General features: G+C 43.6%; 1 protein-coding gene across 1 annotated transcript in view; it reads right to left on the bottom strand.

Moving 5' to 3' along the window:
• UBXN8 (UBX domain protein 8) overlaps positions 1–26,408 on the bottom strand; it is a 278,561-nt gene that overhangs the window by 154,341 nt on the left and 97,812 nt on the right. Inside the window, exons 4-5 of the mRNA XM_053703222.1 lie at positions 15,108–15,230; positions 4,615–4,755 (exon numbers count right to left, since the gene is read on the bottom strand). Coding sequence (XP_053559197.1) covers positions 4,615–4,755; positions 15,108–15,230 — 264 coding nt within the window. The remainder of the gene's footprint in view (positions 1–4,614; positions 4,756–15,107; positions 15,231–26,408) is intronic.

Here is a 26,408-nt window from a genome sequence, read left to right as displayed (position 1 = left end):
GAAAAAGTCAGGAATAATCCGATATTTCAGATCAAATGTCTCGGAGCTCACACGAGGTGCGTCCATACAGCTTGGCAGCAAACTCCGCCCCCCCCTCCAGGATCCTTGCTGGGGAACAGAACACAGCCTCTCAAGTGTGACAGTCTTATAGCAGCGCTCCTGACATGAACTTGAGTGAGAAAAAGCAGGCAGTGAAACTCGTCAACACTGATTGCTTAGGAGCTGTTAGCAGTAGTCTGGATGGTTTTGCAGAAAAACTTTCCCTGTATCTCCAGACTCTAACTTTCATCAATACTCTCACTGAGAGGTTGACATGACTACTTAAAACTCCAGTCCTATCTCGAAGGGCAGATACCCTTTTTCTAAAACCTCAATAAAAAAAAAATAATACTGGTCCGTGCAACTGAAAAAAAATGTGAATGGTCTGCTTCCTAGAGGGCCCGGAGTGCCGTAGCAGCGGCGGATCAAGCCACAAAAATACAGAACAAGGCACACAGAGGAGCAGGCACTACAAGTTGGTGTAAATATAAAAAATACAATTTATTGAAAAATACTGTCTGGGGGTTATGTTTTAAGTATTTTTCAATAAATTGTATTTTTTATATTTACACCAACTTGTAGTGCCTGCTACTCTGTGTGCCTTGTTCTGTATTTTTGTGGCTTGATCCGCCGCTGCTACGGCACTCCGGGCCCTCTAGGAAGCAGACCATTCACATTTTTTTTCAGTTGCACGGACCAGTATTATTTTTTTTTTATTGAGGTTTTAGCATATTAACAAAATAAAAGAGAATACAAGGTATTGACATATCAAGGCAGTTGAGATATTATACCATAGAATAGTGCCATGTTTCAGTAATTACTGTGCGAGAGTCAGGACCTGTAAGTCAAGTATATTAGTTATGGAGTATGACTTAATGACAGGCAAGGCATTTTCAGCGGAAATACAAAATAAACACCAATGAAACCTCATTTTTCATTATAAGTATAGAAATGTAGTAACTGTGGTATCGGCCACTCATGGACCTAGTAAATTAGAAGCTAAGTGGTGAATGATAGTTACATGGCGGCCACTTTTGGGCCATATGATAACGGGTAAGGGGAAATCAACAGGCAAGAGCTGCTCGAAAATCGGGAGGGGGGGGGGAAGGGGGGACGTGTCCAGGGAATTTAATGACAGGCCAAGATATACATAAGGGTCATCATCTTGTAAAGAAATAGACATATGGCTTGATACATAGGATAAGTGCGGGTAAGGGTCGATATTTTATATTTTTAGCTATGAGAGAATTAGGGTGACTGTTACAAGTGGGAATATGGACCTATATGTTGAAATAAATGGGGGGGGGGGTGCTATCGCCTCCGACCATAAGACACAAAGGTGGAGTCTAAGTTAGGATCAAAGGTAAAGACCATAGTACTGATAAGACAGACGGGTCCACCTAATCTATTAAATCCTGGATGGCTATTATATAGGAGATATATACATTTCGTTGTATCTTAATAAATAGTAAGATATTCATGCTAAGGTATGATACCTGGGAACATGTAGCTGTTCACAAAACTCTGTAATAAAAACTTTAGGAGATGTACCTCTAAGAGAAACGTAGGCAACTTTATGGCAGTCAGTGGTAGGGCTTCCCATTATAATTTCAAGTAGACTGCTGGTAATTAAGCACTCTAAGAGGCATGAAAACAGACTGGGTACATAGTAGGGAGGAGTTAACAATTTCTGCATACATTCTTAAATCTTCCAATATGGCACCTACACTGACAGCCTCCTCCTATTCCATCAGCTAAAGGAATGTGTATAAGAGAACAAAGTGGGCTGTAATTTTAGAAATACAGTGCCAGGATAGGAAAAAATAGATGAATAAATAAATAAGTTTGTAACAGTCTCACTAGATTGGGGGTAAACTGGATCCTATATCAACCCTTTTAAGAGTTAAACTCAACATGTGGAGGGTCCGTAAAAACAATATACAATATATATTAATATAACTTAGTGAGGACCCCATGGCTGAATATCACAAAAAGCATGTTTGTCTCTCATTGAACATTTACATGAACCATAATTATTTCTCCAGGATAGGTATGTAATCTATTGCTAGGGAAATATAAGAGACTCATAATTAGGTGTGAAGATACCTCTCCTCTGTAGTTGCTCCCGACCAAGTATATAATGCAGGGAGATCCAAGGCAGTAAATGTAACGATGAATCAAATGTGCCTAGCTGGCTGAGGCAACCAGGTAGGGAAAGTCTCAGACCGCCATGTTTCCCATGTGTGAGTAATTGCACTTTGGAGTTTCCCGTGCGTCGCTGGTAGTCTCCTCTTACCTTCTGAACCAGGTAGATCTGAGCAGTATTCTTCTGTGCATTAACTGTAATGCTGTCAGTAGTCAGGAGGCCGACCGCACCATCCCGACTTTTGCCATTAGAAAATTCAGCCCAGAATCCGATCTGCAGCAGTGTATCAGCGTCAGGACTATCTGTGATGCTCATGTCAGGGTATTCTCTCTGGGGCAGGGTAAAGTTTTGTGTAGCATTTCGCTCTCCTTCATGTAGTGACCATCTCTCATCGGTATCCTCGATAAGGGGTAGTAAGCTTCTATCTCCCTGTAGTAGTGTCTGCGGTATGGTGACATCTTTGGTCTCCGCCATCTTAGATGCGCCATCATTCCCTTCCCGACATTGCGTTTTTATCAGACATGTGAGGTTGTCAAAGTAGTATTGGATCTTCTGATCAAGCTTTATAAGGAAGTTATGTATAAAACAATGCAAGTCTTCCTCCATGTTTAAGAGCTTGTTACCCCAATGATATAGTAACTGTTATGGCTCCGGGATAAGGGAAGGGAGATGAGCAATGGAATAGAGGCCGCTGTCAAAATCTATAATAGTCCGGGTGTATGGCTCCACTCCAAATTACTGATGTGATATAAGCTGGAATCGGCTCAGTAGGTTCTAGTGAAGCGTATGCTTTATATAAATGAAGTTGATGTCGCTTCTATAGTAGGATATTAACCCGATAATTCATGTGGAGTGAAGAGCTCCCATTTTTCCATACTAGCATGGCAGCTGCTTGGACACGCCCCACGGACCAGTATTTTGACCGTGTACCGGTCACCCCTCCAGCTTGCATCACCCTTTTTCAGGACTCTCCGAATTTTCTGAAACTTCTTTGCCACCTCCTAACATGACGAAAGGCAAAGAATGACTGGGGAAGTGGGAGGGATATTTAAGCCTTTGGCTGGGGTGTCTTTGCCTCCTCTAGGTGGCCAAGTGTTGTATTTCCCAAAAGTAAGGAATGAAGCCGTGGACTCTCCCTATCTTAGAAAGGAAAATTGTGTTTCATGTCCCTTTAATTACCTATTGAGAAATGCCGACCTGCCCTAGAGGGTAATTTTCTGTAAATACTCAATTTCACCAGCAAGCTAACCAGCCCCTTCTGAAATGAGAATGCCCCTCTGCCATCTTTATACTCTGAGAACATCAACTTTTTCCAATAATCCCCTTTTCCTAAATTATGTCCTGTGGCAACCTTAGTGGTATTCACAGAGAAAAAGAAAAAACTTGTTTCCTGAAATTTCAGATTACTGTTTAACAAACAATATGGTTATGTGTATACATTTTTAGATTTATTGGGCCCGTGAGCACAAAAAATGTTTGACATACGGGTACACCTCGCTTTACAGCGCTTCACTAATACAGCGCTAATATGGATCTGAAGTTCAACCTCCAAGAATTTTGAAACAGTATTGTTATCATTGTGAGATTGTGAGAAAGGCAACTGGCACCATTTTGTTATACGCAGTTCGGTCTTAGTCTGGCAAATTTTTATTGCAGTAATTATCACTATTTTATAGGTACTGTAGAGTTTTTATTGAATACTAATTGAATACTGTGCTGCACTGTGTTAGTGTTAAAGGGACACTAAACCCAATTTTTTTCTTTCATGATTCAGATAGAGCATGCAATTTGAAGCAACTTTCTAATTTACTCCTATTATGAATTGTTCTTCATTCTCTTGCTATCTTTATTTGAAAAGCAAGACTGTAAAGTTTAGAAGACGGCCCATTTTTGGTTCATAACCTGGGTTGTGCTTGCTGATTGGTGGCTACATTTAGCAAACCAATAAGCAAGTGTAACCCAGGTTCTGAACCAAGCTTTACATTCCTGCTTTTTAAATAAAGATAGCAAGTAAACGAAGAAAAATTGATAATAGGAGTAAATTAGAAAGTTGCTTAAAATGGCATACTCTATTCGAATCATGAAAGAAAAAAATGTGGGATTAGTGTCCTTTTACGCTAAACTTAGCGCTATTGCACACCTAATATATGTTAGTTCAAACATGTTTTAAAAGTTGTTAAACACACTGGCAAGTGAAAATAAAGCGAAAACAGCCTTGTTTCACTATAAGGTGGTTTTCACTTTACAGCGGGTTCCAGTCCCTAACCTGCTGTATGAGCGAGGTGCACCTGTAACTGATTTATATACTGCTTTGACCCATGCGCCATATTTCTAAGGAAACAAAACTTTGTTCGTTATGCAATGCATAAGCTCTCTTCATTCTGGACAATTTATTTTTTTGTATAATATAAAAAAATATATATAAAAACCTTTTTAGGCTGTGGCTGTTCAGCTTTTGGAGCCGGTTTTGTCACATGCTCTGGAAGTTTTCTTTTGCTCAAAGCTTCATTATTTGGACTTTCAGCTCCAACACTTGCGTCATTGCTATTATCACCTGACTCTTCACCCTCCTGTTTAACACAGAATTGCAGTTTTGTTACAACAATAGCTCACCACAGGAACAAGAGACACAATACTCATTACATGTTAAAGCATAAGGAAAGCAATAGCAACATTTGAAGAAATTAAATGGACACAAAACGCTGGTTATTCGGATAAAGCGTGCAATTTTCAATTTACTTCAGTAATCACATGTATTTTTTTCTCTATGTATTCTTTGGTAAAAAGCAGGCATAAGCAGGAAAAGGAACAGCAATGTGAGCTAGTTGGTGAATGGTGGCTACATATGTATGCCTTTTGTCATTGGCTCACAAGATGTGTATAGCTAAGTCCCAGTGGTGCATTGCTGCTCTGGAACTGACTTTAAAGGTTCAATGTACTATAACATTTTCATTCTTATTTAAAGGGACAATCTAGTAAGAATTCAAGTTTCATGATTTCGATAGGGCATGCAATTTGATGATAACAGTAAATTGGAAAGTTGTTTCAAATATGCTTTGTTCTCTTGGTATTTTTAGTTGAAAACTAAACCTAGGTAGGCTCATATGCTAATTTCTAAGCCCTTGAAGGCCGCCTCTTAACTGAATGCATTTGACAGTTTTTCACTGCTAGAGGGCATTAGTTCATGTGAGCCATATAGATAACATTGTACTCACGCCCGTTGAGTTATTTAAGAGTAAGCACATGAATTGCCTGCGATGTCAGTCTGTCAAAAGATTTGAGATAAGGGGGCAGTCTGCAGAGGCTTAGGTACAAGATAATCACAGAGATAAAAAGTATATTAATATAACTGTTGGTTATGTAAAACTGGGAAATGGGTAATAAAGGGATTATCTATCTTTTTAAACAACAAGAATTCTGGATTAGACTGTCCTTTAACCTAATAAACAATTTACCTGCTGGAGTGTATTAAATTGTTACAAATAGCTGATTTACCTTTATTTTGTTATTGAAATAGTTGTTTTTGCCTGTTCGAAACAACCACCTATACTGAAAATGTGAGCGTTTAAATGTTCTGTAGAATAGCTATGTAAATGGAAGGTAAGAGCATAAATTAAACTTCCAGTGAGGGGTGGTAAAGGCAGATATTTTTGTATCTGAAATAGCTAATTTTGTCTGATTAAACCACCACTTATACAGAAAATATGAATATGTCTGTTTTCTCTGTAGAAAATCTATGTAAACAGAAGGTAACCATGTAAATTAAGCTCCCAGTGGGAGTTGTAAACACAGATATTTTTGCATCTAAAATAGCTGGCTTTACACAATTAATGCCCCAGCCCTAATAAGCATGTTCATACCCATTAGACAAAAAGAGATAACATGAGAAAGTTTGCTCTTTCTGCAGGGCCAGCCCACTTAAATTGGCATATCCTTGATTACAGGTAATGGTTTAAATGAGCAAAACCAGCTATTTCAAATGCAAACATAAAGATGAAGGAACACTTTCCCATACGTTTAATACTCTGCAGCAAGTATAACAAGTAATTTGTAACACATTAAGGGGAAACAAACTGTAAGCTTATGAGCCGGCCCATTTTTGGTTCAGACCCTGGATAGTGCTTGCTGATTGGTGGGTACATTTAGCCACCAATCAGCAAGCTGTACCCAGGTGCTGAAATAAAGATGAGCCGGCTCGTAAGCGTTACATTCCTGCTTTTTCAAATAAAGATACCAAGAGAACAAAGAAAAATTGATAACAGGAGTAAATTAGAAAGTTGCATGCTCTATCTGAATCATTAAAGAAAAAAATTGGGTTCAGTATCACTTTAAAGTAATAGGCGCTGCTGTACTGAAATCTAGGCTTCTTTGTATCTCTCTCTTTTGCTGAGGACAGTCAGGCACAGCTAAAAACAGGCAATAAAGTGTACAAGAACTGAACTGTGCAAACAAGTGCCAATAGCAGATAGTTACTTTAGCATACTCATATTCCTCACAGTTCAGTCTTTGGTCTATTTATTACCTGTTTTATATCCCTAATTGTTCTGAGCAAGAGAGAGCAACAAGAGAAACCTAGGTTCCAATATGGTGGTGCCCATTACTTTACAACACCTAAAAGGTTTCAAAATTTAAACTAACAACATTAAAAAATGCATCTACATATTATTCTCAGGCTAACCTTTGCTTTTGATATATGATAATATCTAGCATTTATTTACTGTTTAATATTCATTTGTGCATTTATTGGAGCACAAGGAAGGCAATATGGGTTAGTCAATTTGATTACCCACCTGACTATTATTTGGTCAAATTAATGGTATTATAGCAAAATGTACAAAAACATTAAAAAGTAGACTAAATTAACCTCTTAACTAACCGCAATGTACCCTGTGCATCGCTTGTCATTAAGGGTTTGTCTGGTTGTAATAGCTATTAGACCCTCCCTCCGCCAGTGGTGAGACTGCGCTATTAAAGAAAACACGCTGGTTATTAAGGGGTTAAATTAGTAGGTTTAGAAACAATTAATAGCTGTACAATATGGGTTGCATATGTGAATAGCCACCAATAACTGAACTTGTTCAGCTAAGGATGAAGAGAGTACTGCTGCTTTGGAGCAGAATATAACTATGTGTTTAAACTCTTTGTGGGGGTTAAATATACATAGACATGGGAAAGCAACAGTGCAATAAGAAAATACTCAATGCTATATAACATTTTTATATTCAGTGTTCTCCACAGAAAATGTTGCCAGCCGGGAGACATTATGAAGTTAAAAGAGAAAACTTATGTTGCTCACCTTAATGATTAGCAAATAATAATAGTGAAAGGTACAATCTAGAAACCAATATTTTTACACAAAGAAAGAGAAAGGTTGGGAGAGCTATATCTGCACTGCCAACAAATCTAGATATGCAGCAATCAATCACTTAAATAGTAATATAAATTAGGGGACATTGTATTCACAAATCAATATATACAACAAAATACTAAAAGTAGCCGGCTACTATTATATGAAAGAGTAAGGTGCACCATATATGAAAAACCCTTGTCCAGGATAATCCTGAGATATAAAGAGTATATAAAGGTTGCAGTAAACACATTTTGTTAATTTTTACAAAATGTCTTAAATAATTATTTTTCCTTTTGCTCTTGGTCTAACACCCCATAATTAAAAGGTAAAAATGTGGTGGTAATAAAAAAAAATAACGTCTTACATTCAGGAGTCCTAGCTTTGCAGATTGGGAAAGGGGGGCAGGTTTGGAGAAGAAGAAAAAAAAATCGCTGAGAGCTGCCACTTTAAAGTGCTACCCTTTAATTGTGTCTTTGCTTCAAGAAGCGCTTCACTCTGGCTGCACTGTGTTAAGGAAAACTTATACAGTGCAGCCAGAGCACATTGCTGTTTGAAGAGAACAGCCTCATAGCAGTGTTGCAAAGCCAAATCGTTAACTGTTCCTGCATGTGTTCTGTTCTTTCTGCAGACATACATGTCCTGCCTTAAGTTTTCTGTTATTTATAAAACTTAAGCTATCCAAAGCTCATGCCAGACTCCGTTAGTAGGCGCTCAGTGTGTAGGAAAATTCAATTCACCTCTCTCTCTCATTCACTGTGCTGTGTCTTCACTGTCGCTGTAGCACTACTCCGTCTCACCTCCTCAGCGCTCCCCACGGGAGCTGTGATCAAAACAAAGGTTCCTGTCCGACTGGTGCAAATAGGATGTATACAGGGAACTTCACCTTTTTCCCTCAATAGAAAAATCAGTAGAACAACCGGAATCCTCGCACTCAAAAAGGTTTAGTTGAAATGGGTGAAAGTGAATAAAGTACCGCCAGGCTAAGGCTTAAAAGTAGAAAGCTCCTTTATTAGAAAATACATAAAAGGCATGCACGCCAGCAAGGTGACAAGGTCAAACGCGTTTCATAGTTCTCACTTCACTAGTGGCCTTTATTCACTTTCACCCATTTCAACTAACCCTTTTTGAGTGCAAGGATTCCGGTTGTTCTGCTATCCAAAGCTCAAATGAATTGTATAATTTAACATACATTTATTTAAAGATAATTTGTGCAACAAACATAAATTATGCTTACATGATAATTTAATTTCCATCTGTGGAAGGAGAGTTCACTGCTTCATTCATTACTTGTGGGAATTAAGAACCTGGCCACCAGGAGGCAAAGACATCCCAGCCAAAGGCTTAAATACCTCCCCCACTCCCCTCATCCCCCCATTCTGCCAAGGGAACAAAGAACAGTAGGAGAAATATCAGGGTATAAATGGTGCCAGAAGAAATAAAACAGAATTTATGTTTACCTGATAAATTACTTTCTCCAACGGTGTGTCCGGTCCACAGCGTCATCCTTACTTGTGGGATATTCTCCTCCCCAACAGGAAATGGCAAAGAGCCCAGCAAAGCTGGTCACATGATCCCTCCTAGGCTCCGCCTTCCCCAGTCATTCGACCGACGTAAAGGAGGAATATTTGCATAGGAGAAACCATATGATACCGTGGTGACTGTAGTTAAAGAAAATAAATTATCAGACCTGATTAAAAAACCAGGGCGGGCCGTGGACCGGACACACCATTGGAGAAAGTAATTTATCAGGTAAACATAAATTCTGTTTTCTCCAACATAGGTGTGTCCGGTCCACGGCGTCATCCTTACTTGTGGGAACCAATACCAAAGCTTTAGGACACGGATGAAGGGAGGGAGCAAATCAGGTCACCTAGATGGAAGGCACCACGGCTTGCAAAACCTTTCTCCCAAAAATAGCCTCTAAGCCATCTCCGTGGAGATGTTGCCTGTACAACGGCAAAGAGAATGACTGGGGAAGGTGGAGCCTAGGAGGGATCATGTGACCAGCTTTGCTGGGCTCTTTGCCATTTCCTGTTGGGGAGGAGAATATCCCACAAGTAAGGATGACGCCGTGGACCGGACACACCTATGTTGGAGAAATTAAATTTCCGTCCGCCCACCGGAGAAACGGGCAGGAGCAGTGGACTCTCCTCCCACAGATGGAAATGAAATTGTCAGGTAATCATAATTTATGTTTTCCATCTTAATGGGAGGAGAGTCCACTGCTTCATTCATTACTTGTGGGAACAAATACCCAAGCTCTAGGGGACACTGAATGAAAACAATGGGAGGGCAAAAGGAGGCGGACCCTAAACTGAGGGCACCACAGCCTGCAGAACCTTTCTCCCAAAAGCTGCTTCCGCCGAAGCAAAGACATCAAATTTGTAAAATTTGGCAAAAGTATGTAGAGAGGACCAAGTGGCCGCCTTACAAATCTGCTCCATAGAGGCCTCATTCTTAAAGGCCCAAGAAGAGGCCACAGCCCTAGGTGAGTGAGCCGTAATCCTCTGAGGAGGCTTATGTCCCGCTGTGTCATAGGCCAAACGGATCATGCTCCTCAACCAAAAGGATAGAGAAGTGGCAGAGGCCCTCTGCCCCCTGCACTTCCCAGAATACACCACAAACAAAGACGAAATATGTCTGAATTCCTTTGTGGCCTGAACATAAAACTTCAGAGCCCAAACCACATCCAAATTATTAAGTAACCTTTCCTTAGCCGAAGAAGGGTTAGGACACAAAGAAGGAACTACTATTTCCTGATTGATGTTACGATTCAACATCACCTTGGGAAGAAACCCCAATCCAGTGCAAAGAACTGCCTTATCAGCGTGAAACACCAGATAAGGGGGCTCACATTGCCAGGCTACTAACTCAGAAACTCTGTGGGCCGATGCAATAGCCATTAAGAATAGGACCTTCCAGGAAAGAATTTTAATGTCAAGAGAATGAATAGGCTCAAACGGAGCCCTCTGCAAAATCTTAAGAACCAAATGTAAGCTCCAAGGAGGAGCAGAATGTCTAAAGACAGGTCTAATCCTAGATAGAGCATGAACAAAGGACTAAATATCAGGAAGCTTCGCTAGCTTCTTGTGTAACAGTACAGATAAAGCCGAATTCTGTCCCTTTAAGGAACTGGCAGCAATACCCTTATCCAGACCGTCCTGGAGAAAGGCCAGAATCCTGGATACCCTAACCTTATGCAAGGGATATCCACGCTCCTCACACCAGGACAAGTAGGTCCTCCACACCTTATGATAGATGCGCCGAGTGACCGGCTTCCTGGCCTGAATGAGAGCATCAATCACTCTCTCTGAAAATCCTCTCTTAGCTAAGACTAGGTGTTCAATCTCCACACAGTCAGCTTCAGAGAATCAAGATTTTGGTGAAAAAAGGGACCCTGAGCTAGCAGATCTCTGCGACGGGGTAACTTCCATGGAGGAGACGATGACATCCCCACCAGATCTGCAAACCACGTCCTCCGCGGCCATGACGGAGCAATCAGAATAGCTGAAGGTTGCTCCTGCTTGATGCAAGCCACTACTCGAGGCAGAAGTGGCAACGGTGGAAAAATGTAAATTAGGTTGAACTCCCAAGGCCCCACTAAGGCATCTATCAGCTCTGCCTGGGGATCCCTGGGCTGCGACCCGTATCTGGGTAGCTTGAAATTGAGTCTGGATGCCATGAGGTCTATCTCTGGTGTCCCTGATCTGAAGCAGATCTCCTCAAACACCTCGGGATGGAGAGACCATTCCCCTGGATGAAAGGATTGTCTGCTGAGAAAATCCACTTCCCAGTTGTCCACACCCGGGATGTAGAGCGAGCAATTGTGGATCTCTGCCCATTCTAGGATCCGAGATACCTCCCTCATAGCTAGGGAGCTCCTCGTTCCCCGCTGATGGTTTATGCAAGTCACCAAGGTTATGTTGTACAACTAGAGCCAAGCCTTCAGAGAGTTGAATATCGCCCGTAGTTCCAGAATATTTATCGGAAGGCTCGATTCCTTGCGAGTCCATCTGCCCTGTGCCTTCCTGGCACCCCAAACAGCTCCCCATCTGGATAGACTTGCATCCGTGGTCACAATCTCCTAGGACGGTCCCAAGTAGGATGTCCCCTGAGACAGCTGTCCGGATGGATCTACCAAGAGAGGGACTCCCTCGTTCGGTTGACCAGAGATATCTGTTGGGATAGATCTGAGTGATCACCGTTCCATTGTCTCAACATGCACAACTGAAGAGGTCTGAGATGGAACCTGGCGAATGGAATGACATCTATGCTGGATACCATGAGCCCTATCACCTCCATACACCTGGCCACAGATGTCCTTGAGGAAGACTGAAGGGCAAGACAGCTGGATGCAATCTTGCAACACCTCTGATCTGTCAAGAATATCTGCATTCCACTCTGTTGCTGGGAACCAGGGAACGCTTTCCTACGTTAATCTTCCATCCGTGGGATCGACAGAGAAGTAGAACAGCCCTCGAGTGGTCCTCCGCGAGACTGCAGGATGGAACCTGGACCAAGATATTGTGCAGATAAGGAGCCACTGCAATACCCCTGGCTCTCGCTACCGTGAGCAGCGCTTCCAGAACCTTCATAAAGACTCTTGGGGCAGTTGCCAGATCGAACGGTAGGACCACAAACGGGAAGTGTTGGTCCAGAAATGCAAATCTTAGGAACCTGAAGTGATCCCTGTGGATTGGAACGTGAAGGTAAGCATCCTTCAAATCTATTGTTGTCATGAATTGCCCCTACTGAACTAGGGGCAAAATCGACCTAATCATCTCAATTTTGAACGATGGAACTGATAGAAACTTGTTTAGACACTTTAGGCCCAGAACTGGGTGAAACGTGGCCCTCCTTCTTTGGGACGATGAAAAGGTTTGAATAATACCCCAAGACCTCTTTCTGCCAGAGGGACTGGAACGATTACTCCGAGAGAGGAGAGATCCCTCACACACCCTAGGAAGGCGTCTCTCTTCTCTGGTCTTGATTATATGTTTGACAGGAGGAACCTGTCTCTGGGCGGATGGGACCTGAATCCTATCCTGTAACCCTAGGCTACGACCTCCAGAACCCAAGAGTCCTGAACGTCTCTTATCCAGGCCTCCTCAAAAAGAGATAGTCTGACCCCTAGGCGATCCAGATACGAATCGGGGCCCGCCCCTTAATGCCGATTTCAGCTCAGAGGGCTTTTTGTTCTGCTTGAACTTGTTCCAAGATTTAGCTGGCTTCCAAGATCCCTTGGACTGCTCAGACTTTGCGGCAGGCTGCTAGCGCTGAGACTTCATGTCGGCAGACCACAACTTTAACTACAGAGCCCTACGGGCTAAAACAGAAAAACCTGATGTCTTGGCATTCAGGCAAATAATCTGCTTGTTTGCATCACAGATGAACGAATGCGCTACCCTTAAGGCCTTAATTCATTCCTGGATCTCCTCGAGGGGAGTTTCCGCCTCAACCATAGCTGACAGAGCGTCACACCAATAGGTAGCCGCACCAGCCACCGCAGCGACCGCCGCCGCGGTTGGAAAACAAACCCAGTGAGTTGGAACATCTTTCTCAACATGGACTCCAGTTCTTTATAAATGCGTTCCTTGAACGAAGAGCTATCCTCGAGCGGGATAGTCGTTCTCTTAGCAAGCGAGGAGATAGCACCATCCACCTTAAGAATGCCCCCCCTCCCCCCCACAGCTCAAGGTGCGAGTCCGGAACAGGGAATAGCTTTTTAAAAAAAGTAGAAGGAGAAAAGGACGAACCAAGTTTCTCCCATTCATTCTTAATAATATTAGCCATTTTAATAGGGACCGGGAAGGCCTGAGGCACCACCCTGTCCTCGTAATCCCTATCTAGCTTAGGGATCGAAGGTTCCTCTGGCAGTTTTGATTCGGGAACCTCCAACGTAGCAAGCACCTCTTTCAGCAAAAAGCGCAAATGCTTTATTTAAAAACTTAAAGTCTGGCTCCTCCGCAGACGGAGGTCTAGAAGTAGCCGATTCCAACCCAGAAAAAACATCCTCCGAAGAGTCGGAGTAATCATCAGCGGATAATCTTTCCGAGACATTCAGCGTAGTAGATGACTCCTGGGACGGATAGCTATGTTTCACCTTTCACTTGCGCTTAGCAGGGCGTGGTAAGGCATTAATGGACGTAGAAAACGCCATTTGTAACTGATCAGCAAAATCTGGCGGCCAAAGGGCCCCTCCCATGGGAGGATTAGTAGCGCCCTGGGGAGCTGCATGTGCAATCAGAGATGAGTGTAGGGAACGCACCTTGTGGGACGGAGAACCCTCAGAGGTAGATGGCTCAGTTGTACTAAATATCTTATTCTTTTTAGATATTGCAATTTTATCAAAGCATGTGGAACAGAGTTGAGCAGATGGTTCGACCGGAACCTCCTCACAATAGACACAGTTAATAGGTTAAGATAAAGAGGGAGTACCCTCTAACATATCAGAGTCCTCCATAGCTTGCGCCTTTATTGCGGACTTAACTAGAATTTAAATGGCACCTTTATATCCCAATGGCCGGGGCACTCACCACTTCCTATGACCCGGACCACAGAGAAACAGCTTTGTATCTTCCAAACGCCGGTCAAGAAAGAGGAAGTTAAAGAGGCCACACACGGTCACATGGAGTGCCATGCAGGACTGCCCCTGCACTAGAGAAAAACTGCGCCAAAAAGGCCTGCATCAAGCTCTCGCTATGAAACTGACTGTTCACAAACTGACAGAGCCTCATCTCACACATGACGCAGCATAAAACACAAACAATATTATGCATAAAAATCCCCCCTGTTCAATAACCCCTTTTTAAAGCATTAGCCTTGATTCTACACAGATAAATGAGACACACTGTGACCCTGTCTTCTTACATTATCATATATGTTTAAATGAAACGATCTTACCAGAATCAACGCCGTGGAACAGGAACATGGCCTTTCAAGTTTAACAGGGTAGTAGCTCTCCTGACATGGACTTGAGAGCAGAAAAGCAGGCAGCGAAACTAGTCAAAACACTGATTGCTTATGGAGCTGTTAAGCTGAGTCGGGATGGGTTCGCAGAAAGACTCTCTCTTCATCTCCTGACTCTAACATTCATCCATGCTCTCACTGAGAGGCTGACAGGACTACTTAAAACTCCAGTCCCATTTCGAAGAGTACTACCCTTCATAAGAGACTACTCCGAATCTTCCGACACTTCTCTGCCAACCTCCTGTGACGAAAGGCAAAGAATGACTGGGGGAGTGGGGGAGGTATTTAAGCCTTTGGCTGGGGTGTCTTTGCCTCCTCCTGGTGGCCAGGTTCTTAATTCCCACAAGTAATGAATGAAGCAGTGGACTCTCCTCCCATTAAGATGGAAAGAATATTAGCTAATTGTATCTTAATACTGTATTAGCTTAAATTTTAGCTGGATGGTCGGTAAAATCAGCTGAGCAGTGTGCCCATTAAATATGTCCTTGGGAGAATACGGATATTGCAGCTTTATGTCCATAACTATGTTAGCTTATTCACACATCTGTAGGAACACTTCATAACCGTAAGCACAATCAAAGGAAGTAGAATACACATAATTACCCCAAGTCTCTGGCCTGGTGTTAACTTCCATGTTTCACCAGTCATCGTGTAAAAGTGTTTCTCTCGTTTTTTCAGTTTCAGTTCTGCACGTGGATTCATAACTGTTTCCAAGTAGCTGCTGGCCTAGAAATGGCACACAACAAAAACATTTACAAACCAATGACTATGTCATTGAATGTGATGAGGACATACTTGTGGATAATTGCAAATATAAAAGAGTATTGCATTGAGCAATGATACTTTTTTTATTGGACTAACTATACATTTATAAGTTGACAAGCTTTCGGAAGAGTTCCTTCCTTTATCAAGTCTGGAGCAATACAAGTATCCAGACCGAGTATTGCTCCAGACTTGATAAAGGAAGGAATATAGATATATTATGTAAAATTCCCAGATGCCTGTCCTCCAACCTGACAGTATACACAATTTTTTATATAACTGCATGTAATAGACACTACTATAAAGAATAATAAGCACAGAAACTGATATAAAAAAACATAAATTATGCTTACCTGATAATTTCATTTCCTTCTGTATGAGGAGAGTCCACGGCATCATTCCTTACTGTTGTGAAATACTGAACCTGGCCACCAGGCGGAGGCAAAGACACCCCAGCCAAAGGCTTAAATACTACTACTACTTCCCACATATCCCAGTCATTCTGCCAAGGGAACAAGGAACAGTAGGAGAAATGTCAGGGTATAAATGGTGCCGGAAGATAATTTCCTTTTCTTCCGTTGGAAAGAGTCCACAGTTGCATTCATTACTTTTGGGAAAACAATACTCAAGCTAAAGAGGACACTGAATGCCAAAACAGGAGGGTACAATAGGCGGCCCATTCTGAGGGCACCAAGCCAGAAACCACTACCCAACAAAAACCCTGCTTCGTCCGAAGACGAGAAAACTTTGAAAAGGAAAGGCCCCAAGGGCACTGACCCGCCAATAGTCCAGAAGCCTAGCTAGAGACCGCAAAATCTGACTCAACTGAGCCAACAGTCCTCCAGGAGACACCGTCGCCCAACAGGAGGTCCCTTTACCAAGGGATAAGGCAAAGAAGAACTGAAATGTCACCACAAAATCCATAAAAGGAAAACCCCACTAGCGAGCCCAGCTCACAAAGACCCAAATGGGTCCTGACAGACAAGGGGAGGCTACGTCCAGACTATGCAGAAACCAGAGGTTTAGGACCGGGCCTCGAAACCTCTCTCCCAACATCGTGCAAAAGCACCGAAAGACAACTGAAGACGGAGTCCTCACATCGTCAGAACTAAGAATACTATAGTATGCAGACAAAAAAAAAGAATGTGCAACAGACCCAGACAAAAAACCCTGCGTCAAGAACACACAGCTATCATTAGTATGACACAGAAGAATACTTGCTGAGAAGTAAAAAGCTGCCAGCAAGAGAACAGATTGCAAAAAGGAGAACTCCCAGACAGAGGGCACACTACCAGGCAATCAAAGCCACTAGACCTACATACAGGGTTCCAAAAGGGGAAGCGCATAACCTCAATGAGACCCACTGCACCCCAAAGAGAGAGAGCGGTTACACCCAGAACCCTAAGGTGAATGGTAACCCGGGACCCTCAGCTTGTAAACCCAGGGGGCTAGCTACAATGCCAACCTACATCCTGAAGATGACAACGCATCTCAGAACCCACTCCCAACCGGGCCAGCCCAAGCATGGGTAGGTCTTGAAAACAAAACGGAAAAACCCAACACCAGCTCAAAAACGAGCGGAAGAATGGCCACAGCCATCCCAACAGAGCACGGGTGCCAGCCCGACTCCATAGAAACAAACGACAAGGCCGTAGACCCAAAGGAATCTAACAAAAGGCCCACCATAGTCTCGACACAGAGCCAGCAAGACTTCAGATGGAACGTAACAACCCAGAGAAAAACACCCCTCTCTGAAAGGTGAACTCTCAGTTCCAACCTCCTGAATCCAAGAGAATCCCTGGAAAAAGGACCATACCTCCATAAGAAGGAGAATAAGTCCCCCACCCTAAGAAAAGGGATTGGGGCCAAAAAGGCAGAGCCCCTGCCCACAAGACACAAAGCCACAGGCTAAATGAGAGCTCAATCTCCAATGCAGATGAACTTGGAAGGAATCCCCTTAAGGAATTAGCTTGCTAACACACATCCAATGTGCAATAGCTGCAGCAGAGACACTGCAAACCCATTTGCCTGCAGAGCAGTGAATCCATAAGGTTACCACAGTAAGCTGAGCAAGGGAAACCGACCATAAAAGCGTAAGTCCAGCCCAATGAGCATCAGCACTCAGACAACCTGGCCAACCGTGACCAGGTCAATTAGTCCAAGTAAAAGGACATAGCCCAAGTTCCCAGGAACCCCGAACCAGCCCTAGAGCCAAAAAGTCCGGCAACAACTCCACAAAGGAAAACACTGAGAGAAGCCTCAGCAACCGGAAGCACCAGGGAGAAAACAGATCCGAGCCCCCAATTGTTTAAACAAACAATATCCAAAAACTTAACACCCTGTCTGATATAAAAAAACAGACCACAGGGAGATATCAATGCAATATCCAGATCAACCCAGATAACGAGATAACTCGCAAGTCCCGACCCAAGGAAGAGACCACCCCTTGCCAAAATCCAATGCTCCAAAGGAGCTAAGGTGTTAAAAGTCGTACAACACTAGAGCCCATAGACTCTCAAACAGTCACAGGACAACACCCAAGGGGATACCCCGAGGCCAAAATTACTCGAGCAAAGGCTAGTCTCCGCATCACCTCCATACAATCAGAGGATCATAGAGAGAAAAGGACGCACAGCATCCCCAGCTCCGAGCAAAGCCCAAGGAGACCACACCCAGTGCCCCTAACAGGTAACGACCATATCCCAGAGGGGAACCCTGTTCCCTAAAAGGAGACAAAAGAGGAAGACCAAAAGGTCTCATAAACACAGCTAGACAGTACACAGTCAATGTGCAATAACTGCAGCTGGTCACATTTTGCAACCCATCTGCTGCAAGGCAGCTGAACTACCCAATAAACTACTAGCTGCTGAGAACTAAGTCCAGAAGGACAATTCCCAGGGCCTCAAAAGAAAAAAGGCCAAACCGCCCAACTCTGCGGCAAGAGGGTGCAAGCCCATCAACCCACCACTGCATGGTCTGACAACCCCAGACACAAGAGAGAGAGACGCAGCGGAACTCCAGTGACTCAGTCATCCAAATTGAAGTTTATAAGGACTGAGACAATCCTTCCTGCCTCACGGACCCACCGGTCCTTTAGAAAGCTTAGTTGAATACAGAGGATAACATGAGCACTCTGCGCTTCTACCGGACCAGCCAAGCGGCCCATGTGTCTTAACAGCTACCAGACAGAATTGAACCCAAACCGGACCAGCCTGCAATCCGGGTCCTAACCAACAAGCTACATAAATCCTCCCTCAGAGGGGAAGAAGGAAACAGACAGGACATCGGATGAAAACAAAATACACAGTGACCCGTAGGTTAACGCCTAAAAAGAAACAGGCCTACCGCAGGACCAGCCAAACGGAGCCCTGATCTTCCAAGAAAACTGGAAAAGATCTCAATACATGGACAATCAGGACATTAGATCATCCCCACATGTCTAATGAGGCACGCCATTTGAAGAGCAGACTGAGTATTCCGATATCCGTTAAGGATAGGGTCGTTCAATAACTGAAAAAACATGTATGAGTAACACGCGAAGGCACGCAATTCTGTAACGAAAGGCACAACACTCAGGGACAGTCGAACCCGCAGGGAACTGTACAGTCCAAGGTGGAATACCCGGGACAACAGAAGCAGGGAAGGGAAGGCACCACCCTGTCCTCAAACTCTATTCAATTTAGGAAATAAAGGTTCATTAAGCAATATGACCTCTGGAACCACTGAATTCGCCAAAAAACATAATTTATGCTTACCTGATAAATTTATTTCTCTTGTAGTGTAGTCAGTCCACGGGTCATCCATTACTTATGGGATTATATCTCCTCCCCAACAGGAAGTTGCAAGAGGATCACCCAAGCAGAGCTGCTATATAGCTCCTCCCCTCACATGTCATATCCAGTCATTCGACCGAAACAAGACGAGAAAGGAGAAACCATAGGGTGCAGTGGTGACTGGAGTTTAATTAAAATTTAGATCTGCCGTAAAAGACAGGGCGGGCCGTGGACTGACTACACTACAAGAGAAATAAATTTATCAGGTAAGCATAAATTATGTTTTCTCTTGTTAAGTGTATCCAGTCCACGGATCATCCATTACTTGTGCGATACCAATACCAAAGCTAAAGTACACGGATGATGGGAGGGACAAGGCAGGAACTTAAACGGAAGGAACCACTGCCTGTAGAACCGCTCTCCCAAAAACAGCCTCCGAAGAAGCAAAAGTGTCAAATTTGTAAAATTTTGAAAAGGTGTGAAGCGAAGACCAAGTCGCAGCCTTGCAAATCTGTTCAACAGAGGCCTCATTTTTAAAGGCCCAGGTGGAATCCACAGCTCTAGTAGAATGAGCTGTAATCCTTTCAGGGGGCTGCTGTCCAGCAGTCTCATAGGCTAAGCGTATTATGCTCCAAAGCCAAAAGGAGAGAGAGGTTGCCGAAGCTTTTTGACCTCTCCTCTGTCCAGAGTAAACGACAAACAGAGCAGATGTTTGACGAAAATCTTTAGTAGCCTGTAAGTAGAACTTCAAGGCACGGACTACGTCCAGATTATGTAAAAGACGTTCCTTCTTTGAAGAAGGATTAGGACACAATGATGGAAACCACCTTAGGTAAAAACCCAGGTTTGGTACGCAGAACTACCTAAAAACAAAATGTATGCTTACCTGATAAATTCCTTTCTCCTGTAGTGTAGTCAGTCTACGGGTCATCCATTACTTATGGGATACCAATACCAAATCTAAAAGTACACGGCTGACGGGAGGGACAAGGCAGGAACTTTAAACGGAAGGAACCACTGCCTGTAGAACCTTTCTCCCAAAAACAGCCTCCGAAGAAGCAAAAGTGTCAAATTTGTAAAATTTTGAAAAAGTGTGAAGTGAAGACCAAGTTGCAGCCTTGCAAATCTGTTCAACAGAGGCCTCATTTTTAAAGGCCCAGGTGGAAGCCACAGCTCTAGTAGAATGAGCCGTAATCCTTTCAGGAGGCTGCTGTCCAGCAGTCTCATAGGCTAAACGTATTATGCTACGAAGCCAAAAAGAGAGAGAGGTAGCCGAAGCCTTTTGACCTCTCCTCTGCCCAGAGTAAACGACAAACAGGGAAGAAGTTTGACGAAAATCTTTAGTTGCTTGCAAATAGAACTTCAGGGCATGGACTACGTCCAGATTATGCAAAAGTCGTTCCTTCTTTGAAGAAGGGTTAGGACACAATGATGGAACAACAATCTCTTGATTGATATTCCTGTTAGAGACTACCTTGGGTAAGAACCCAGGTTTAGTACGCAGGACTACCTTGTCTGAATGAAAAATCAGATAAGGAGAATCACAATGTAAGGCAGATAACTCCGAGACTCTTCGAGCCGAGGAAATAGCCATCAAAAACAGAACTTTCCAAGATAACAGCTTGATATCAACGGAATGAAGGGGTTCAAACGGAACGCCTTGCAGAACGTTAAGAACTAAGTTTAAGCTCCACGGCGGAGCAACAGTCTTAAACACAGGCTTAATCCTTGCCAAAGCCTGACAAAAAGCCTGAACGTCTGGAACTTCTGCCAGACGTTTGTGCAGAAGAATAGACAGAGCCGAAATCTGTCCCTTTAACGAACTAGTAGATAAACCCTTTTCTAAACTCTCTTGTAGAAAAGACAATATCCTAGGAATCCTAACCTTATTCCATGAGTAAATCTTGGATTCGCACTAATATAAATATTTACGCCATATTTTATGGTAAATTTTTCTGGTAACAGGTTTCCTAGCCTGTATTAAGGTATCAATAACCGACTCCGAGAAGCCACGCTTTCATAGAATCAAGCGTTCAATCTTCATGCAGTCAGCCTCAGAGAAATTAGATTTGGATGGTTGAAAGGACCCTGAATTAGAAGGTCCTGCCTCAGAGGCAGAGACCATGGTGGACAGGACGACATGTCCACTAGGTCTGCATACCAGGTCCTGCGTGGCCACGCAGGCGCTATCAGAATCACCGATGCTCTCTCCTGTTTGATCCTGGCAATCAATCGAGGAAGCATCGGAAATGGTGGAAACACATAAGCCATGTTGAAGACCCAATGTGCTGTCAGAGCATCTATCAGCACCGCTCCCGGGTCCCTGGACCTGGATCCGTAACAAGGAAGCTTGGCGTTCTGGCGAGATGCCATGAGATCCAGATCCGGTTTGCCCCAACGATGAATTAGTTGGGCGAAGACCTCCGGATGAAGTTCCCACTCCCCCGGATGAAAAGTCTGGCGACTTAGAAAATCCGCCTCCCAGTTCTCCACGCCTGGGATGTGGATCGCTGACAGGTGGCAAGAGTGAGACTCTGCCCAGCGAATTATCTTTGAGACTTCCAACATCGCTAGGGAACTCCTGGTTCCCCCTTGATGGTTGATGTAAGCCACAGTCGTGATGTTGACCGACTAAAATCTGATGAACCTCAGAGTTGCTAACTGAGGCCAAGCTAGAAGAGCATTGAATATTGCTCTTAACTCCAGAATGTTTATTGGGAGGAGTCTCTCCTCCTGAGTCCATGATCCATGAGCCTTAAGGGAATTCCAGACTGCGCCCCATCCTAGAAGGCTGGCGTCTGTTGTTACAATCGTCCAATCTGGCCTGCGAAAGGACATCCCCTTGGACAGATGTGGCCGAGAAAGCCACCATAGAAGAGAATCTCTGGTCTCTTGATCCAGATTTAGCAGAGGGGACAAATCTGAGTAATCCCCATTCCACTGACTTAGCATGCACAATTGCAGCGGTCTGAGATGCAGGCGCGCAAATGGTACTATGTCCATTGCCGCTACCATTAAGCCGATTACCTCCATGCACTGAGCTACTGACGGGCGTGGAATGGAATGAAGGGCACGGCAAGCATTTAGAAGTTTTGATAACCTGGCCTCCGTCAGGTAAATTCTCATCTCTACAGAATCTATAAGAGTCCCTAGGAAGGGAACCCTTGTAAGTGGCAATAGAGAACTCTTTTCCACGTTCACCTTCCACCCATGCGACCTCAGAAATGCCAGAACTATCTCTGTATGAGACTTGGCAGTTTGAAAACTTGACGCTTGTATCAGAATGTCGTCTAGGTACGGAGCCACCGCTATGCCTCGCGGTCTTAGTACCGCCAGAAGTGAGCCCAGAACCTTTGTAAAGATTCTTGGGGCCGTAGCTAACCCGAAGGGAAGAGCTACAAACTGGTAATGCCTGTCTAGGAAGGCAAATCTTAGATACCGGTAATGATCCTTGTGAATCGGTATGTGAAGGTAGGCATCCTTTAAGTCCACTGTGGTCATGTACTGACCCTCTTGGATCATGGGTAGGATGGTTCGAATAGTTTCCATTTTGAATGATGGAACTCTTAGGAATTTGTTTAGGATCTTTAAGTCCAAGATTGGTCTGAAGGTTCCCTCTTTCTTGGGAACCACAAATAGATTTGGATAGAATCCTTGCCCGTGTTCCGTAAGCGGAACTGGGTGGATCACCCCCATTAGTAAGAGGTCTTCCTGTCTTGAGGCAGAGCATGGCCCTTACCTCCGGTAATGTCAGCGATAATTTCTTTCAAGCCGGGCCCGAATAAGGTCTGCCCTTTGAAAGGAATATTAAGCAATTTAGATTTAGAAGTCACATCAGCTGACCAGGATTTAAGCCACAGCGCTCTGCGCGCTTGGATGGCGAATCCGGAGTTCTTAGCCGTAAGTTTGGTTAAATGTACGACGGCATCAGAAACAAATGAGTTAGCTAGCTTAAGTGCTTTAAGCTTGTTCATAATTTCATCCAATGGAGCTGTGCGAATGGCCTCTTCCAGAGACTCAAACCAGAATGCCGCCGCAGCAGTGACAGGCGCAATGCATGCAAGGGGCTGTAAGATAAAACCTTGTTGAACAAACATTTTCTTAAGGTAACCTTCTAATTTTTTATCCATTGGATCTGAAAAGGCACAGCTATCCTCCACCGGGATAGTGGTACGCTTAGCCAAAGTAGAAACTATTCCCTCCACCTTAGGGACCGTCTGCCATAAGTCCCGTGTGGTGGCGTCTATTGGAAACATTTTCCTAAATATAGGAGGGGGTGAAAAAGGCACACCGGGTCTATCCCACTCCTTGCTAATAATTTCTGTAAGCCTCTTAGGTATAGGAAAAACGTCAGTACACACCGGTACCGCATAGTATTTATCCAGCCTACATAATTTCTCTGGAATTGCAACCGTGTTACAATCATTCAGAGCCGCTAATACCTCCCCTAGCAATACGCGGAGGTTCTCAAGCTTAAATTTAAAATTAGAAATCTCTGAATCCAGTCTGCCTGGATCAGATCCGTCACCCACAGAATGAAGCTCTCCGTCCTCATGTTCTGCAAATTGTGACGCAGTATCGGACATGGCTCTCCCATTATCAGCGCGCTCTGTCCTTAACCCAGAGTAATCGCGCTTACCTCTTAATTCTGGCAATTTAGATAATACTTCTGTCATAACAGTAGCCATGTCTTGCAAAGTGATTTGTATGGGCCTCCCTGATGTACTTGGCGCCACAATATCACGCACCTCCTGAGCAGGAGGCGAAGGTACTGACACGTGAGGAGAGTTAGTCGGCATAACTTCCCTCTCGTTGTCTGGTGATAATTTCTTTACATGTAAAGATTGACTTTTATTTAAAGTGACATCAATGCATTGAGTACACAAATTTCTATTGGGCTCCACATTGGCCTTTAAACATAGTGAACAAACAGATTCATCTGTGTCAGACATGTTTAAACAGACTAGCAATGAGACTCGCAAGCTTGGAAATACTTTCAAATAAATTTACAAGCAATATAAAAAACGCTACTGCGCCTTTAAGAAGCACAAAAAGCTGTCACAGTTGAAATAATGAACCAAATTAGTTATAGCAACCAAATTTTCACAGTAAGTGTATTAAGTTAGCAGAGGATTGCACCCACTAGCAAAAGGATGATTAACCCCTTAATACCCAAAAACGGATAACAGTTATATTAATTAACGTTTTTATCACAGTCAAACACACTGTCACAGGTCTGCTGTGACTGATTACCTCCCTCAAAACGAATTTTGAAGACCCCTGAGCTCTGTAGAGACGACCTGGATCATGGAGGATGAAATAGGAAGACTGTCACTGAATTTTTACTGCGCAAAAAAAGCGCTAAAAACAAAATTTATGCTTACCTGATAAATTCCTTTCTCCTGTAGTGTAGTCAGTCCACGGGTCATCCATTACTTATGGGATTATAACTCCTCCCTAACAGGAAGTGCAAGAGGATCACCCAAGCAGAGCTGCTATATAGCTCCTCCCCTCTACGTCATACCCAGTCATTCGACCAAAACCAAACGAGAAAGGAGAAACTATAGGGTGCAGTGGTGACTGGAGTTTAATTTAAAAACAGAATTTATGCTTACCTGATAAATTACTTTCTCCAACGGTGTGTCCGGTCCACGGCGTCATCCTTACTTGTGGGATATTCTCTTCCCCAACAGGAAATGGCAAAGAGTCCCAGCAAAGCTGGTCACATGATCCCTCCTAGGCTCCGCCCACCCCAGTCATTCGACCGACGGACAGGAGGAAATATATATAGGAGAAACCATATGATACCGTGGTGACTGTAGTTAGAGAAAATAATTCATCAGACCTGATTAAAAAACCAGGGCGGGCCGTGGACCGGACACACCCTTGGAGAAAGTAATTTATCAGGTAAGCATAAATTCTGTTTTCTCCAACATTGGTGTGTCCGGTCCACGGCGTCATCCTTACTTGTGGGAACCAATACCAAAGCTTTAGGACACGGATGAAGGGAGGGAGCAAATCAGGTCACCTAAACGGAAGGCACCACAGCTTGCAAAACCTTTCTCCCAAAAATAGCCTCCGAAGAAGCAAAAGTATCAAATTTGTAAAATTTGGCAAAAGTGTGCAGTGAAGACCAAGTCGCTGCCTTACATATCTGGTCAACAGAAGCCTCGTTCTTGAAGGCCCATGTGGAAGCCACAGCCCTAGTGGAGTGAGCTGTGATTCTTTCAGGAGGCTGCCGTCCAGCAGTCTCATAAGCCAAACGGATAATGCTTTTAAGCCAAAAGGAAAGAGAGGTAGAAGTCGCTTTTTGACCTCTCCTTTTACCAGAATAAACAACAAACAAGGAAGATGTTTGTCTGAAATCTTTAGTAGCCTCTAAATAGAACTTTAGAGCACGGACAACGTCCAAATTGTGTAACAAACGTTCCTTCTTTGAAACTGGATTCGGACACAAAGAAGGTACAACTATCTCCTGGTTAATATTTTTGTTAGAAACAACTTTAGGAAGAAAACCAGGTTTAGTACGCAAAACCACCTTATCTGCATGGAACACCAGATAAGGAGGAGAACACTGCAGAGCAGATAACTCTGAAACTCTTCTAGCAGAAGAAATTGCAACCAAAAACAAAACTTTCCAAGATAGTAACTTAATATCTACGGAATGTAAGGGTTCAAACGGAACCCCTTGAAGAACTGAAAGAACTAGATTTAGACTCCAGGGAGGAGTCAAAGGTCTGTAAACAGGCTTGATCCTAACCAGAGCCTGAACAAATGCTTGAACATCTGGCACAGCTGCCAGTCTTTTGTGTAGTAAGACAGATAAAGCAGAGATCTGTCCCTTTAGAGAACTTGCAGATAAACCTTTCTCCAAACCTTCTTGAAGAAAGGAGAGAATCTTAGGAATTTTTATCTTATTCCATGGGAATCCTTTGGATTCACACCAACAGATATATTTTTTCCATATTTTATGGTAAATTTTTCTAGTTACAGGTTTTCTGGCCTGAACCAGAGTATCTATCACCGAATCTGAAAACCCACGCTTTGATAGAATCAAGCGTTCAATCTCCAAGCCGTCAGTTGGAGGGAGACCAGATTTGGGTGTTCGAATGGACCTTGAACAAGAAGGTCCTGTCTCAAAGGTAGCTTCCATGGTGGAGCCGATGACATATTCACCAAGTCTGTATACCAAGTCCTGCGTGGCCACGCAGGAGCTATCAAGATCACCGAGGCCCTCTCCTGATTGATCCTGGCTACCAGCCTGGGAATGAGAGGAAACGGTGGGAATACGTAAGCTAGGTTGAAAGTCCAAGGTGCTACTAGTGCATCTACTAGAGTCGCCTTGGGATCCCTGGATCTGGACCCGTAG

This window comes from Bombina bombina, chromosome 2 (assembly GCF_027579735.1).
Source record: "Bombina bombina isolate aBomBom1 chromosome 2, aBomBom1.pri, whole genome shotgun sequence".
NCBI lineage: Eukaryota > Metazoa > Chordata > Amphibia > Anura > Bombinatoridae > Bombina > Bombina bombina.
The sequence above is the reverse complement of the archived record's forward strand: the minus strand, read 5'-3'. Positions and strand labels throughout refer to the sequence as shown.